We start from the raw sequence: 16,752 nt of genomic DNA on the forward strand, positions 1-16,752 counted from the left end.
AGTGTGACTGGATTTCAGAACAGGCAGGTGAAAAGGTGCAGGCTGCTGCTTTGGGCTGTCTGCACAGTCCGAAACATACCACTCTGAATCATGGCCACCCTCTTTACCTCGTGGTTCGAAATACCCAGCACTGTTGCTTAGCTTGCCAGAATTCTGCCATCCCTGATCTGCTGTTATAGCCAGTTTTCTATGAGACTAGCTGCTCAGATCTATTTACAGGTTAATTTCTTCACCACCTCATTTATTACTGTCTTTTTTTTTTTTTTTTTTTTTTTTAGTTCAATCACAATTTGCAAGTTGGAATCATTGACCAAAACTCTGTCCATGCAGCTTGTAACAATTCACTCTCAAAACACAAGCACTGCAGAACAAACTCATTATAAAGTACTTCATAAACTTCTGTCACTACGGTAGGATGTAATTATAAATTATTACAGCTTTTCCAATTTAATGAGTACATTTAAATCTTGAAGTGATGGTGTTACTGCCTGCACTCGGCACTCAGACTTCAAGAAAAAAACTATTTCACATTCACACCATGCAGAGTAACTGGTAAGTACTGACATTTTTCAGGAAAGCATGTATTACTTAATCTGCCACATGAAGGCATTCTGTGATTTGTAAACTATTTTAAACATTACTGGAATTCAAGTTTTCTGGTTTATTTACACATCTTGAAAGAACTCCTAGCATACAATGCTAAAATTTTTGTTCTCGGTCCTCAGTGCATCATATTGTACAGCCTTAATTCACTTTCTGTTGAATAATCTGAAATTCCAGCATTTTCCACAAACAGTCACTATTTATCTGTCACATGCTCAAAGTAACGGTCAAGAATATTAACTACTTTAAGCCTGTTTTTACTAAGAAGTTTTAAGGAAATTTGTCATGAGAACGTGTTCGTACAGTTTCCTCCAATTAGAGCTGACAAAAATCTAACAGCTAACACTGCAGAAAATCACAGGAAGAAAATATTTTTAGCATTTTATGGATTTTAAAAGAGATAGGAAACCAGGGACTGGTTGAGAACATAGGCTTGGTGTCTGATGCAGCTCTCTTATGCTCATTAAGCTGGGAACTGACTGCCCCCTGGTGCAGTATTTCTCCATGAAGTTCAGTTATCATGAAACTGGCTGTAGGACTTTGTAATAAAAGAAAAAAAGAAATTATTACCTATATCTGATTGTTCTTCTGTGTCATAAGAAAAGTTAAGTACGAACAAAATTTAGAAAATATTGAGAAAAATGATTTGTAAATGTTTCAAGCACCAGCATTACTTAGAATGGTTTTTACCTCGTTTCATTCACAGAGGAACTTGTATTCACAAAACTGAAGTGGTTCTAAAAAAAAAAGGCTGTTCTTACTACAGCTGCATCAGCTACACTTGCCTGATAATTTCTATTGATAAAGTTGGGTGTTAATATGACACACAAGGAAAGAGATCTGTTAGAATATCTGTCTGGAAAAGTAAGTATGAAACTTCCTCATGCAAGCAACAAAGACAGGTAAATGCCCTGTGACTAAAAATAAGAAGTTCAAGTAGCTCTATATTAAAAAGCAGCATTTTAAAATTTGGTGTATGTTTAACCTACTTTTTTTTCCAATAGTTTATAAAGAGAAAAATATACCAGATGTAAGCAACATATAATTCACTGTAGAGTTCAGCTATTGCATATTATTTATTACATAAAAAAACAAGCACTCCAATCTTTTACCAATCCAGAAAAACATAATATTTGGATTTGTAGACACTGCCACTACGCTGTTCTCACTGGATTTTTCAATTGTATTTCAGTCTAAATAAATGGCAATCGTTTGATATCTTTAGTGGAATGAGGTTACTGTCATTTCTGGAAGACACATGCAAATTTACAAGAAGCAACTGCTACACGAGGACTGCACTTTCTTGAGGTCCAGTATACAGTACTAAAATAGTCTTTTATCAGAACAGTTCAGGTAAACCATCTGAATCAACCCTGTTCTGTGAATTCCACACAGAGCATAACATATTTTTTTATGATCACATTTACAGCTTCATGGAATTAGTCACCCTTTTAACCGTCATTATTTGAAGCAATCCTGAAAAATGAGTTGTTGCAATTCCCTCAGAAGATTAAAATCCCTACTTTTCTAACACCCCCAGCTGCTTTGTTATCTACATAAATGTCTAGCCTTTCACTGAGTCTTGATGTTCTCTGGTCCACTTAGCTCCTCAGGGTAATTCTGCATTGTTAGAAAATATTCTTCCTTCACTCACTTTTAGAATGGTTCCACTTTCATTACTTTGAGTATCCCCTTCATCTTATGTTATTAAAAAAAAAAAAGCTACCTGCCCTGCTCTCTCTGAAGAATAATCTTTCATTATTCTGTGTACACTACCTTCTCACCTCTCACAGTGTTTTCTCCAATGTCTGGACAAAAGAAAGACTTTCTATCCAAAAATCAGTTATTGGTTTGTGTCTAACAATCAGTTGGCCGTAAGAACAACCTTAAAACGAAGCCCAAACTTTCCTCCAGAATGCAGTATCTTGCATGATTTCTTGAAATCATGCTCGATCACATCTCCCAGGTTTTTTGCTCGCTTCACATGAAAGCTTTCCTATTCCTCTACTAATTAATGAGCCAACTTTTGCTTCTCTTTTGTTTCTTTTAACACAGGGAAAACAGAACAAAGCAAGTACTGGTGAATAATAAGATATTATTGTATTTTCTTGACTTTCACCCTTTTGTATTCCTTCCACAAACATTTTAGTATTATGTTTACCTTTCTCACAAGTTTGCTTATTAAAAAGTAAAGGAATTTTAAAATTCTGAACTTACTAAAAAAAAAAAATACAGAACTTGTCAGGGATGTGGAGGCTGATGCCAGCATTCAAAGCAGTGACCATGAGACAGTGAAGTCTGAAGGGAGCAAAATGAACAGCACTGAATTTCAGGAGAGCAGATATTGGCTGGCTCAGAGATTTAGTTGGCACGATCATATAGGAGACAGTTCTAAACGGTAAACGGGCTCAGGAGACCTAGATATCTCCAGGGTCAACCTTTTCACACCACAAAATTCATGCCAATGCACAAGAAGTTAGGAAAACATGGATGAAGGCCAGCAGGAAAGAACTGAGAACTTCTGACTTAGTTTAAATGCAAAGGGAGGAAATACGTTGAAGGTAACACTGAGGAGACATAGAGAAGATATACAAAGACGTTGCCCAAGCATACAATGATGGCATTTGAAAACTGAAAGCTCAGCTGGAGAACAAACTAGCACAGACAACAAGAAAAGGTTTCTGTATGTGTATAGGCAGCAAAAGCAAATCATCAAATTGGAGAGAGGGGTTGATACACTGGAGTGCTGTTCAGAAAGCTTTACATTCTGAAAGAATGGACTAACAAGACCTCAGGAAGTACTACAGAAGTGAATGAAAGGCCTGCACCTGGAGTGGAATGGCTGTGTGCAACACTACAGCTCGAGGCTGGCTGTGTGAAAGCAGCTTTGCAGAAAAAGGCCTGTGGTTCCCATAGGCAAGCTGAACACAAGACAGCTACATGTTGTGGCAGCAATGAAAGCCAGAAGCATCCAGGGCTGTTTCAGAAAGAGGGTAGCCCACAGGTCGAAGCATCTGGTTATTCACCTCTACACAGTTCTGGCATGTCCAGTATAGGAAAAACATCAACATGTTCACGGAATGTTTAGACACTGTGTTGAGGGACATGGTTTAGTGAGAACTGATGGTGATAGGTGGACGGTTGGACTGGATGACCTTGTAGGCCTTTTCCAAACTTAATGATTCTGTGATTCTATGATATGGGAGCAAGTCCCACAGATGCTCACCAAAACAAAGGCTGCAACAGATGACAGCTGAAAGAACCTGCAATTAAGTATCAGTAAAAGGAAAAACAAACAAACACCATATGGGTGGTGAAATAGTTGGACAAGTTGCCCAGAGGTGGTGGAATCTCCAATAGTCAAAACTGTCCTGGAAAAGGCCTGGAGTAGCCTGATCTTGCTCGCAGTGAGGGGTCAAGACAAGGTAGTCCTGAGGTCTTTTCCAAAGAAAATGAATCTATGATTCTACTCTACAATTCTGTGTTTTAAAAACAAATAAAAACATAAAGAAAACAATAACAACTGCAACATATGTATCCTGAATTTCACACATTTTTACCCTTTCACACAAGAAATTGGATTAGGCATCAAGGAACATAAAGTGCCTTTAAAAACACGCTTTCTAATAAATTTGTGAAACTCAAAATTAGTGAGATTAAAAAAAAAAAACAGACTTCTAGAAAGCATCATCAATGCTTGTCTAAATGGAATCATAGGAAAATATCCACTGTAATCAACAGGAAAAAAAAAAGTGCAAGAAGCCTCTTACAGCAAAGCTGCACTTTTAGATAATGCCAACAGGGACACCTTCTGAGGACATAGTAAAATGTAACCTCCCCCCCCCCCCCAAAAAAAAAACAACAACCAAACTAATACATTAAATATTAAAACAGAAACAAAAACCAAAAAAAAACCCGGCTATAATTTACTTGGGTAAATACATGCAGTGTGAAAAATTTAATTAAAAGTACTATTCCAATGCCATTCAAGTTGCTAAACTGTACCAATCTCAGAAGGACTCACTTTATTCATTTTGCTAGGCATCCACATGACAAAACACAGAAAAAATAAAATATTTTTAGAAATAAAAAGAACTAAGAATATGAGACTGTGAAAATCAGTGACAGTACAGGCATTCTTAGTTAGACAGTACTGTAATACCCTAAATGGACTGAATTTTAAATTTCTTACATTTTGTGCATTTGATTACTTCTGTCTGTATAGTGAGGCAGTGCTAATTTATGCCTTCCTACGGGGATGACTGTTGTCTTTGCCAGCACCAGAAACTGAATCAAGAGACTCCGGAGCTAAAAGCTAACAGGCTACAGTCTCTTAACTCAGAGCTGCAGATTCATGTTTTATTCATAGAAGCAGATACCTACACACCAGCTTGTGAAATACATTCCTCTGGCATTTAAAATTTGTATTTTGCTTATCAAAAATTGCAAATCTTACCTTCAGGTCACTTCCTGGCAATGTACCTATGCCATCCTTCCAGTCCATAACACTAAATACATCAAACTCCTGGCCATTTCCGCTGGAGGCAGATTCATTCATGATGCATGTACTAAGGGAAAAAAAAGAAAAAAGAATTTAAACTGAAAATGTTAAAAATGCTCATTTCACTGGATATTTCTTCAAACGCGCTTCACAGATTAGTATTAAACACTTTCTGGCACACTGACAATGTGGATAACTGATGACAATGCTGATAATATAAGCTAGTGTAAAAGCAACAAGGGAAAATCTTCTGAAAACATTAAAAAGTAATCCCTCCTTTATACAGCAGGAGGCCAGTAATGAGGCTGAATTGGAGAGAAATGCAAAATCTCAAAGTGCAAACAAATCGACATGGGGAAAACATACATTAAACATACCAAAGAAAAACATTTGTTCTGGGGAATGAGACAGAAATATATTAAGAACTATTAAAAAGAGCTTATTAAGTTAAGAAGATATTAAAGTTTTCCTGAGTATCTCATAACATGCTGATGTGGAAGCTTTACCCAAGTTCAAATTAAAATTGCAAAATGAATTTAAAACTATCTTTCATTTTCATTGTCTGACTCAGGAGACCCAGGTATTTCTTGCCTGTCTCCACAGAGCTTCACCACGTATTTGACTCATATTTGTGAAATCCATTTACATGTAGACACGCACAGGAGAGCATATTCCAGTTTCGCAAGACCTTATTTTACCAGATCCCTCTGTTTCAGTACACTGAAAGCAGAGGAGAAAATGCTTATCTTTAGAAATATTGGATTTGGGCATTCTTTCTTGTGGCAAAAGTCTGTCTACACAAGTGACACCACCACATCACACTTGCCACTGGCGCCTGGCTTTGGCCCAGCACTTCTCTCTATCACAAAGTCGACATCAGTCGCACTGAACTGCAAATGGCGGTAGGGGCCATTTGTGACTAGCACCAGCTTACTCCTTTCTGCTTCTTACCAATCCAGAGATCTTTAACTCTGTGGCCTGGCACCTAGTCTAGTATTTGTTGGATGTGGGATCTGAACCACTGAATCCCTTTCTGAAGGACTTCTGCGTTGTGCCTAGCAATTGAAACAATTTATGGCAAAAATGAGTAATATCTTCAGTTTGTGAACTATTAGCAAAAGCTTATTTCTTTTCAAATTAACACTCCTTGAACTCTTTAACACCTTCTAAGCCTCATTTTCCATCTGCAGACTGACTACAAACTTTCCCTGTAAGTATCAGTATTTGAAATTCAGATAGGCAAATAGGTTTCTTTGACCTTATTTTTCAAAATCTTAATATTTAACATAAGTCCTACTCTCAAAATTTAGTTTCCACAAATATCTATTAATGCTCTGAAAATCTGGAACGTCCACAAAGACTGAGGGTGACATCTGTTTACTCACAGACAACAGAAAAAGATATAAACCAACACAAGTACATGTGGATCTTTCAGAAGCTTTTGTCTGAAAGTGAGGAGAAAAATGTTTAGCTAATTAACTTTGTGGTGTGAAAAATATTTAAGGTTACTTTTTCTTTTCCATTAGAAAAATTGTATCAGTCAATGGAACACCACCAATACAACCAGCCACTACTCCAGTGCTGTGTCAACAGCGTGACCTCCCTTCTGTTTCTCCTTGGTTTCCTCCTTGCTTCCAGCAGGACTGTGCAGTCTTTATCACCTTGAGTAATATCTCACTGAGCACTTTCGCTGCCATGAATCTACCACATGACATCAAGAGGACAAAGATGGACCTCAGCAGTAACCACTGCTCACAATGAAAGCGCCCGCTCTCCCCTTTGTTCCGTGGGTCAGGTAGGCCTCAGCAATGGGTCAACAGCAATCTGTGCCTACAGAAGGGTCTCTGACAAAAGGCCACATATTCCACATGATACATCTGAAGAACTAAATCATTCAACTTGTCTTTTCAATCCCTCAGTTTAGTTCTCCTTTATGAGAAAATATTGCAAGACATATCATCAATGCACAAAGAAATTTAAAATATACCAGTAAAACCAAACAAATCCAGTATGAACAATGAAATCCCTTACATCCCCAGACTTTGTCTTTTAAAAACTCTCCCAGGCAAACTCACCACCCAACCTCAGGGCAGCTCCCACAGGACAAACTGAACTTGATCTGAGCCCAGTGTACGGTATGCTGTAGAGCCCAAGCCCACCACGAAGCCAGTCTTCAGCAAGGCAAGGGAGCAGCGCATGTGTGCTGACACCAAACTCAACAGCAGCACGATGGCAGGGCCACCAGCATTCTCTCAAAAACACAAGACCCAACCTGCTAAGAAATAGCTGAAAATTTGATCTACCCAGAAATCCATGAAATAGAACATAAAATACACTTTTCCAAGCATGCTGGCATGACGTTCTCCCCAGAACTGGCCTGCCTAGGCAAAGACAAAGCTGTGCTCTGTATTAGCTCAAGTTTCTAACCCTATTTAGTGGATGCTCTACTCAACCACTCTGTGGTTTGTTTATTGTGGAAAACACATTCCAAAGGTTCCTGCAGAAGGAATAATTAAAAGTGGGAAGAAGCCTGGGAGGCAATGGGGAAGCACTTCCTTGTAGTGGCAGCTGACCTGTGGCAAGGAGCCACAGTGAGCACTGCAGCACACCCTGGCATCTCTGATAGTGCCACTGGTGTTACAGACATGCTTCATAACAGAATCAGTTGGAAAGAAAAGACCAAGTCCAAGAGAAATCTTTGTAACAGAAAAGTACATATTTCTTCTGAGAAAACAAACCATTTTTTAAATGATGTTACCTAACAAAGTACCCCAGGTAACAACCAGCAATAAAGATACATTCCATTCTTTGACAAGGTATTTGATAGTTTTCCTTTTAAAATTAAGATTAGGGGCACAATCTGTACTTTCATATATTGGTCCCCTTCAGCTTTCAGAAATGTTGGTGACGTGGATGAAAAGGTCACAGGGCAATGCAGATAGAAATGAATTTAACAAAGGGAATTACACTTAACAAAATATCTGTTTCCGGCTTCACTGAGTTTGCACAGATGAAAGATTGGTCTACATCTATCTACAGCTGATAAGAAAGAAGAAGAAAAAGACCAATTACATTATTACAGCACTGAGGTACTAAAAAAGGATGAAATCCTTTAGAAAGAGAACTGCGGAATGTCTTATCTACTCATTTTCATTTCTAAAGCTCTGATGTAGCTCTTCGAATTAGTGGAACTCCTTCCATAAGAATTTCATTTGCTATCATTTCTGTCGCTACAACACTTCGAGAAAGTTTTAAAAATACTTGATGAATATGGGGCCAAGCAGCTACAGGGCTGTGCCTGTGTCTGCCATCAAGTGCCATCTGACGTGAAGGTAAGGCCATAATAGTAAGAACCTGAAACAGTCATTTTCCAAAAGAACCTCCAAAATCCACTATTAGGGATGCAACCGCATCTTAGCCTTAGCAGCTGTAAGATCTACAGAGGAACACGCTGTATTTTAATATTAACGTTGCTCTAGACATACACACATGAAAAAAAAAACCCAAACCTCAAAAATGTTAAAATAAGCACGCATGTAAAATAAGATCAAACACATCCTTTAGAAAAAACCTTAGTTTTTACCAACTGGTTCAGCAACAAATGAGTACCTCACAGAACAGATACTTAATGAGAATAACAGCATTAAAAATGAGATAGATTCCCCTGGTGAAAGATTCTCTATTTAAAGACTTAAAGCAAAGAAATAGGAGAGAATATGCCAATTAAACTTACAAGTATTTTTTGAAATAATTACAGGTTATGTACTGAGTACGTCAGAAAGTAATAATAGAAGGATTTTTTTTTTATTTCAGTCAGGGCTTAAAAGAATTAACCGACACCTACCCAAATGTTGAAAGTCTAAGATGTCACACACAAGGTAGCACAACATGTGACTTCTAACCACCGGGCTCAATTCAGTATGGGTCACTGGGCAGCAAAGAAAGGAGCTTTCAACAGCAAAGCCAGTAGTCAGCATCACCAGATTGGCACAACCTATCTGGATCGGTGTGTCCATTCTATTTACTCACTCCTTTGTATTTTTATTTTTACCTTTAAGGAATTCTGAAAGCATGGTGCCAGGAGAGTCAAGCAGCTTTGCTCCAGGAGAGAAGAGGCTGATGCCAGCCCTCACCCTGGGCTAACAGCTCTTTCTTGTTGGAGAGGTAAAATTAGACACAAAGAGCCAGAGGGGGTCTGACCAAAACAAACAAACAAACAAAAAAAAAAAACAGAAAAACTCATGGCTGTCAGGTGAAATCCCTGGTGACTGAAAAAAGGGAAACACCTCTTCTATCTTTGAGGAAGACCAGGTGAACTACAGGCTGGTGAGCTTTGCATCTGTTCCTGGGAAGGTCATAGAGCAGATCCTCCTGGAAGAGATAATAAGGCACATGCAAGATGTGGAGGTGATCCAAAACAGCCAGTATGGCTTCACCAAGGCCATATCATGTCTGATCAATCTGATGGCCTTCTATGAATGAGTGAAGGCATCAGTGGACAAAGGAAGGGCAACTGATATCACCGAAACTTAAATTTGCGCAAAGCCTTTGGCATGGTCCTACACCACATCCTTGTCTCTAAACTGGAGAATTATGGATTTGAAGGCTGAACTATTCAGTGGATAAAGAATTGGCTGGATGATCACAGCCAGACAGTTGTGGTCAATGGCTCTGTGGTGGAGGCTGGTCATGAGTGGTGTCCCTCAGAGATCCATCAGTGACACAGACAGTGGGATGGAGTGTACCCTCAGCACGTTTGCTGACGATACCAAGCTGAGTGGTGCAGCTGACAGAACAGAAGGGAGGAACACCATCCAGAGGGACTCGAACAGGCTTGAAAAGCACGCCCACATGAACCAAATGAGGATGAACAAGGCCAAGTGCAAGGTGTTGCACTTGGGTTGAGGCAATCCTAGATGTGAGTACAGACTGGGAGAAGGATGCATTGAGAGCAGCTACGTGGACCTGGGGATCCTGATGGACAAAAACCTGGACATGAGCCAGCCGTGTGTCACTGCAGCCCAGAAGGCTGATGGTATCCTGGGCTGCATCAAGAGGGGTGGCAAGCAGGGCAAGCAGGTCCAGAGGAGGGCCACAGAGGTGATCAGAGGGCTGGAGCATCTCTTTGATGAAGAAAAGTTGAGTGAGATGGGCTTGTTTAGCTTGGAGAAGACTGTGGGGAGACCTCACTGAGGCCTTCCAGTACTTGAAGGGAGCTTATAAGCATGAGGAGAACAAACTTTTTTCACAGTCTGGTAGTGATAGGACAAGGCAGAATGACTTTAAAATAAAATAGGGGAATTTTAGGTTAAATATGAGGAAGAAATTCTTTACTCAGGGGGTGGTGAGGCACTGGAACAGGCTGCCCAGAGAAGCTGTAGATACCCCATCCAGCCTGGCCTTGAGTACCTCCAGTGGGTGGCAACCCTGCCTATGGTAGGGGATTGGAATTGAATGGTCTTTAAGGTCCCTTCAAACCCAAGACACTCTATGATTCCATCATTTTATGGAGCAGCAGGTGAGGAGGGTGAGGTCCAAGAGACAAAGAGAGACATCAAGGGAAGTGATATCCTTACAGCCCCTGGCAATGTCCCATATGCCTTATAGGCATGCATGGAGCTGAAAACACCAGTCCTGACAGACATGCAGAAACAAAGGCCCAAGTCTTTTTGGCCAGATACCACAGATGACTATTTTGGTCACCTTCAATGAGGAGACTTTTGGCAGATAATCCACAGGCTGGAGGGGAATGTACATAGGGGAAATGAAGCTGATCAGCAGGAGACAACATGAATCAGAACGGCCTCCTCTTTGGAGATGACCAAAGTAGATAAAGACATCCATGCCCTACTACCTAGAAGTCAGTGCGGTTGCAGCTCTGGTACATTTGTCTTTATCTGCTTTATCACATAAGTGTGGGAAAATTACCAGGGGCTGAATCATCATACTGTTCAGGCCAAACACAAGAGAACTACCCCACATAGCACATCTCCCCTTTTATTTTAGACAAACTTGGGTTTAATCTAGCTTTAAAACAACAGTTATAGCAAAGTCACTCATAACTGCAGCGCAGAGAAACCAGAATTACTTCCTATACACTGTAAACCCACCAGGGAGAGCCCACTTTTCTTCTCACGACTATCTGCTCAAGCAGGGCACACCACACACTTGTCTCCTTCTCATCCTTCCACTTCTTGCACTTCTTGATTATGTACTTCAACAAAAACAACCACAACAGGAACAGTGCAGGAAACGATAAAACATTTTGAGGGTATCCACTACATTTTAATATGCACTTTTAAAATATCTGTTTAATGTTTTAATTCTTTTAATGTTCCAATTCTTTTGATGTTGCCTTAGAAGAAGTATCTGCAGATTACACATTTCCTTCTCAATCTCATTTTTCATCCTTCAAAAACTACTTTACCAGTTCTACTACTCCTCTGTTCTGTGTGTTGAAGGACTGTCTGAGTCAATCCCACTACTCTGCCTGTTGCTCATGAAATTCATTACACATAAGTTACTTTAAAGATGAGCTATATGTAGGTAGGAGTTATATTCACAGAGGGCCCTAAGCTTAAAATTCTTTGCCCTCCTTAGCACTCGTAAGAGGAACTGGTCCAGATTTCCTGTCAGTGTTGTCCCCTTACTATTATTTCCTCTTGTTTTATCTCTTGCTACTTCTCTGTCTGCTGCACTCTCCAGGGACACAGAGTATGTTTGGTCTCGCTTCCTAGTAGATAGGCTTAAAATCTGTTTCCTCACAGAAGGAACCTGGCCACAGGCATTACAAACTGCAGACCGTGTTCTCTGATAGCAGCGAGCCTGCACGAGGCACTGAGAATGGGTTTTGATACCTACACCTGAATCTGGTCTCTGCCAGCAGCTAACACAGGTACCACTGCTCAGAACTGGGTAACACTTCCAGTTACACACAGCTTTTGGCTACTTTGTCATTTTCAAACATCCACGGAGCACCGTAATACCCAATACTGATGCTATCCCACCAACTAATGAAATTCACCACTAACAACTTCCAACTTGTTTATAGAGAATTTGTACCTGAGGAGCTCTGAGGAGGGATCTCCTCTACAGCACCTCCATGACTTGTTTGTTTCCGTCCCTCTCTGTGCAGTCCTGAATGGGGGCTTAAGATGCTCAGATACTAAGACCAGAGTACAACTCCCAAATCCCATTTGTTAACCACTTGTATTTCTTTGAATTGGGCACAGAGTGACAGAAAAATCCCATCTCCTTCCATTTGCAGTGCAGACATCTCAGGAAGAACTGTGATGCACCAAACCCTCACACTGTGCATCACCTGATGCATGCCAAATTGTCATGAAGAGAAGCTAGCTCCCAGTGAGCTCCTCTGCACGCTCACGCCTGGCTCATGCCCTTCTCCTCCATTCTGCCTGTTTTCAGCAGCCTCTGCGGGGTCTGCAATCCTTAAACCACTAATTGGCTTTTTTCTCTAGCTCCTAACTACTGGTCGCTGCATTTCTCCTTATTTCCAGTTCATAAAGAGCTCCTATTTCCCACTGTGACGAGTAGCACCACTACTGAGGCAATAAAAAGCTGGGGCTACATGCACACTATTACTGTCTTCAGCAAATCCCATCCACGTAATCCCTGGTTCCTCACACCCACCACTTACATTCCGTAATCCTACTTGTCAGCAGTATTAAAAAGATGAAGGGTAACGGGAATAACCCACAAACGCCAACCCGAGCGATGCTCGACTACACTGAACCAGCCGGAGGGAAAGGGCTCACCGCGCCACCATTTTCTAGAAAAACAGAGCTACTAAAAGCAACAGCGGAGGAAAACTCAAGAAATTAATAAGAACCATACACAGCGACAAACAAACCCAAAGTTCGCTACAGTTGCCCGGCTGACAACAAACGCCCTCCAATGAGAGCGCTGCGGCAGCCGCCGTCACTGGCGCGCTGCGTCCATTGGGACCGGCGGAGCGCGGCGGAGCGGCGGGGTCCCGCGGCAAGGGCCGCCCGGCGGCACCGCACCGGCAGCGCACGGCCCGCAGCTCCGCCCGCGCGGACGTGCACCGGAGCTGCCGGGAACGGGAGAACTTCTTGGGGGGCAGGAACCGCTTTCCCGAAGGGGCTTTACGCTGCGGCAGGAAGGTTCTGCTCCGATTCTGAACGCGAGCCGTTCCGAAAGCAGCGCGAAGTCGAGCGTTCGCGTCTCGAGTTGTATTTACACTTTCCACCTGATTGTTAGCGCTCGCTGCGGAGCGTTGACTCACGGGCAGAAACAAAAAAAGCGAACGCGCTCAGCCCGGCGCCTCCCAAAAACGAACGGAACAATGAGAAGGCGGCTCTCGCTCCGTGTCAGCTCACGGCTCGCACAGCCCGTCCCGCTGCCCGCGGGTCACCGCGCGGCTCCGCGCGTCACGGCCTTCCCCGCCGCATCCCGCGGGGCCGCGTTTCCAGGAAGCGTTACTCAGCGCCTCCGAGCGCTGCGAAGAACGCGGCGGCCGCCGGCGGAGCGCGGGGCCGGCCCCGGCCGCTCCGAGCCCCGCACCCCGCCGCGCTCGGCCCGGAGCCGCGCCGCGGAGCGGCCGCCGGAGCGGAGCGGAGCGGCGCGGCGCGGGGCCCGCCGGGCGCGGCCGCCGGCTGCCCGCGGCCTACCGCCAGAGGTCCCTCCTTGGCCAGTTTTGCGGCGTGTTTTGCCGCACTTGAAACTTTCTGGCGGAGAAAACCCGGAGTGCTCAGGTCCGCGTTTCGCCCGGGCTCGGGCAGGAGCGCCGAGACAAAGCGGCCGCCCGCTCCGACGGCCGCGAGCCGGCGGCGCTCGAGCGGAGGGAGCGCGCTTCTCCCGCCGCTCCCCGCCGTTTTCTCTCTTCCCCCCTCCCCCCGGCCCGGAGCGGCGGGAGCGCGCGGGAGGAGACGGACCCCCGGTCGGCGCGGGGGCGAGCGCGGTGCGCGCGAGGGTGGGAGAGGAACTGGGTGCCGAGGGTTCCTGAGGAAGTTGCACAACCCGAGAGGGACTCCGCTTGTTTACCGGGTCCTTCCCCCACCCCCCCACTCCCCCCCCCCCCCGAGACGGGGATCCGGGAAAGGGCGGCTGGCTCCGAGTGGAAGGGGAAAATTTTACCTTCTCCTCCCTCCTCCCCTCCCCCAGCGAGGAGGAGGAAGAGGAGGAGGAGGGGGCGCGCTCTCTTTCCCGAGGGGGCTGCGGGATTTGCTCCTCGGCCGCTCGCAGCCAATCTCGACGCGGAGATCGCCCGACGGAGAGGTGCCCCTTCCCGCGGAGGGCAGCGCCGCGTCGCCCCCCGCCCGCCCGCAGCCCGGCCCCGCGCTCCAACTTTTTCTCTCACGCTCTCGCGTGCGGCCGCTCCGACGAAGCGGCGACAAAATGGGGGCGGCGGCGGCTCCCAGCCCCCCGGCTCCCCCCAGCCTCGCGCTCCGGGCGGCCGCTCCCACCCGAAATAATAATCGCAATAATAATAATAAAAAAAATCCCGCTCCCCCTCCCCCCGTCGCGAAAACGCCGCCTCACACGCACGTTAGCGAGAACAAGTGTGCCTATATCCTGTTGTTAATGCACCGGCTGCGGAGACAGAGCGGCGGGGGGAGACGGGGCCGCACCCCCGGCGGCGCTCGGGCCGAGAGCGCGCGACTCGGGGAGAAGCCGCGCGCCGGCCGTTCGTCCCCCCCGTCCGGGCGCACACGTGCGCGGGCAGCGCGGGGCCGTCCCGCGGGACCCCCGGCGCCGCCCGCGGGTGACAGCCGCCGGCCCGCAGCGGGCAGGGGCCGCCCCGCGCTCGCCCCCCGCCTGCCGCAGCGGCCCGGGAGCGCGCACCGCACGGCAGCGGCGGGCGCGGAGCACTCGAGCTAAAGACTTTTTTTTTTTTTTTTCCGCCTCTTAAAAGGAAAAAAAAAAAAAAAAAAAACGCTAGGAGCTTTTTTTTTTTTTTTTTTTTTTTTTTTTTGGTATGTGCATGTGTGTGCAAACTTTCCCCAAAATGGCGGAAATTGGGAGATGATTATATTTTAAATATCTCTCGCGCACAGGCACACAAAGTGCGGGAGCGACGGGAACGCCAAACTCTCCGCTGCGCGCTGAGCGCGGCCTTCGCGCACGGGGACCCGCGGCACATTCAACCGGTCCATCCCGGCCGCCGCCTGCCGCTTCCGACCGAAAAAACGGGGCTCTCGCACCGCCCCCCCCCACCCCCCCTCCCGGCCGCGCCTCGCCCCCCCGCGCCCGCACCTCGCCCCGTCCTTCGGCGTGCGCGAACAAAGAGCCGGGGCCGGGGGGGAGCGCGGCGCAGGATCCCCCCCCGCTGCCCGCCCTCCAGCGCGCAGCCCCGCGCCCCCCCCGGCCCCATCGCGTTTGTCCCCGCGGTGCCCCGCGAGCGGCGTTAAATGGAGCCGAGCGGCGGCTCGGCGGTGGGGCAAGTCCGCAAAATGTCTCTCCCCTTCCCTTCCCCCTCCCCGCGGAGCCCCCTCCTCCCCTAAAAAAGGCCCCCCCGGCGCGTTTCGGCGGCTCCCTCCCCCATACGGAGCTCTATGCACATGCACATACGTGCGTGCCCGTGGCTGCGCCGAGATACGCGGCACGGCTCGATGCGCGTACTCCCGTCATGTGTTTGGGGAGAGAAAAAGAAATAGCAGGCACCTCTCTCTCTCTTTCTTTTGTTCCTCTTTCTCACTCACACACTTGGGGCGCGGGGAGGCACCCCCTGCCCCGGCCGCTCCCCCGCCACTTGCGAGTCACTTGCCCACTTTCCCCGGCGCGAACTTCCATCCCCGCCGCGCGGGTGGGGGGAGAAGCCCCCTCCCTTCCCCGGCGGCGTTTCGTAAGGGAGGGCGAGGAGGTGCGCCTCTGCCTTTCTCTCGCTCTCCAACTTTCATCCTCACCTACGGCCGAACCCGACCCCACCGCCGGCCTTCGGCCGCCGACGCCGTTCCCCGGCCGCGGCCGGCGGCTCCGGCTCGCAACCCGCCGCTCCTTACCCCCCCAAATTCTCTCTCTCTCTTTTTCTCCGGCTCTCGAGTAGGTCCTGACAAATATGGTCCAGGGCTGCGGGCACAAGTGAGCATGCGCCCGCCGAGCCAGGGCTGGGGAAAGGGGAAACTGCTGCCGCCGCCGCCGCTCGTTCTTCCTCCCTCGCCTGCGCTGCCGCCGCGCCGGAGCCGCGCTCGCGGCAGCGGCAGCGCAGGCGAGGGTGGAAGAGCGAGCGGCGGCGGCTGAAGTCGGCGGTGGCGGAGCGCACGGCGCCCCGCGAGGTGCGGCATCGCCGGTTGCATGCCGACGCCGGAGGAATAATAAGGAGGCTTGCGCGGCAGCGCGCTGCTATTTTTGGTCTTTTGGAAAATAACGCGCTGCGCCTTTTTTCTCTTTTTCTCCTTGTCGTCTCGCCGTCTTTTCCCCCGTCCTTTCGCTAAAAGGCGTGACGGGTCGCTGCCTGCCGTCCGAGCGCGGAGCCGAGCCGCTTGCCTTGGGATGTCACACGGGACCCGGCGGGGGGAGTGCAGCCACGCACACTCCTGCGCTCTGCTACGGCGCTGGGCCTCGACCCGCTGCAGCCGGTCTGCAAATGGAAAGTAGTTTCACCTGTGCCACCTGCCCTCCATCACCCCCTGCGCTCACAATGGGAGATGCTTTCTGTCACTTGTCAT

General features: G+C 46.8%; 1 protein-coding gene across 13 annotated transcripts in view; it reads right to left on the minus strand.

Moving 5' to 3' along the window:
- L3MBTL3 (l(3)mbt-like 3 (Drosophila)) overlaps window positions 1-16,163 on the minus strand; it is a 78,051-nt gene extending 61,888 nt beyond the window's left edge. For 2 of the 13 annotated variants that reach the window (XM_046939776.1, XM_015284137.4), the window contains exons 1-2: window positions 16,087-16,163; window positions 5,060-5,171 (exon numbers count right to left, since the gene is read on the minus strand). In XM_046939776.1, coding sequence (XP_046795732.1) covers window positions 5,060-5,161 — 102 coding nt within the window. In that variant the 5' untranslated portion in view covers window positions 5,162-5,171; window positions 16,087-16,163. Of the gene's footprint in view, window positions 1-5,059; window positions 5,172-7,179; window positions 10,661-11,214; window positions 12,116-12,166; window positions 12,456-13,370; window positions 14,110-14,221; window positions 14,680-15,340; window positions 15,689-15,748; window positions 15,937-15,990 lie in introns of those variants that run through there. The other 11 variants (XM_040697946.2, XM_040697944.2, XM_040697943.2 and 8 more) reach the window with 11 other exon arrangements.
- Window positions 16,164-16,752: the final 589 nt, after the last annotated feature.

This window comes from Gallus gallus, chromosome 3 (assembly GCF_016699485.2).
Source record: "Gallus gallus isolate bGalGal1 chromosome 3, bGalGal1.mat.broiler.GRCg7b, whole genome shotgun sequence".
Lineage (NCBI taxonomy): Eukaryota > Metazoa > Chordata > Aves > Galliformes > Phasianidae > Gallus > Gallus gallus.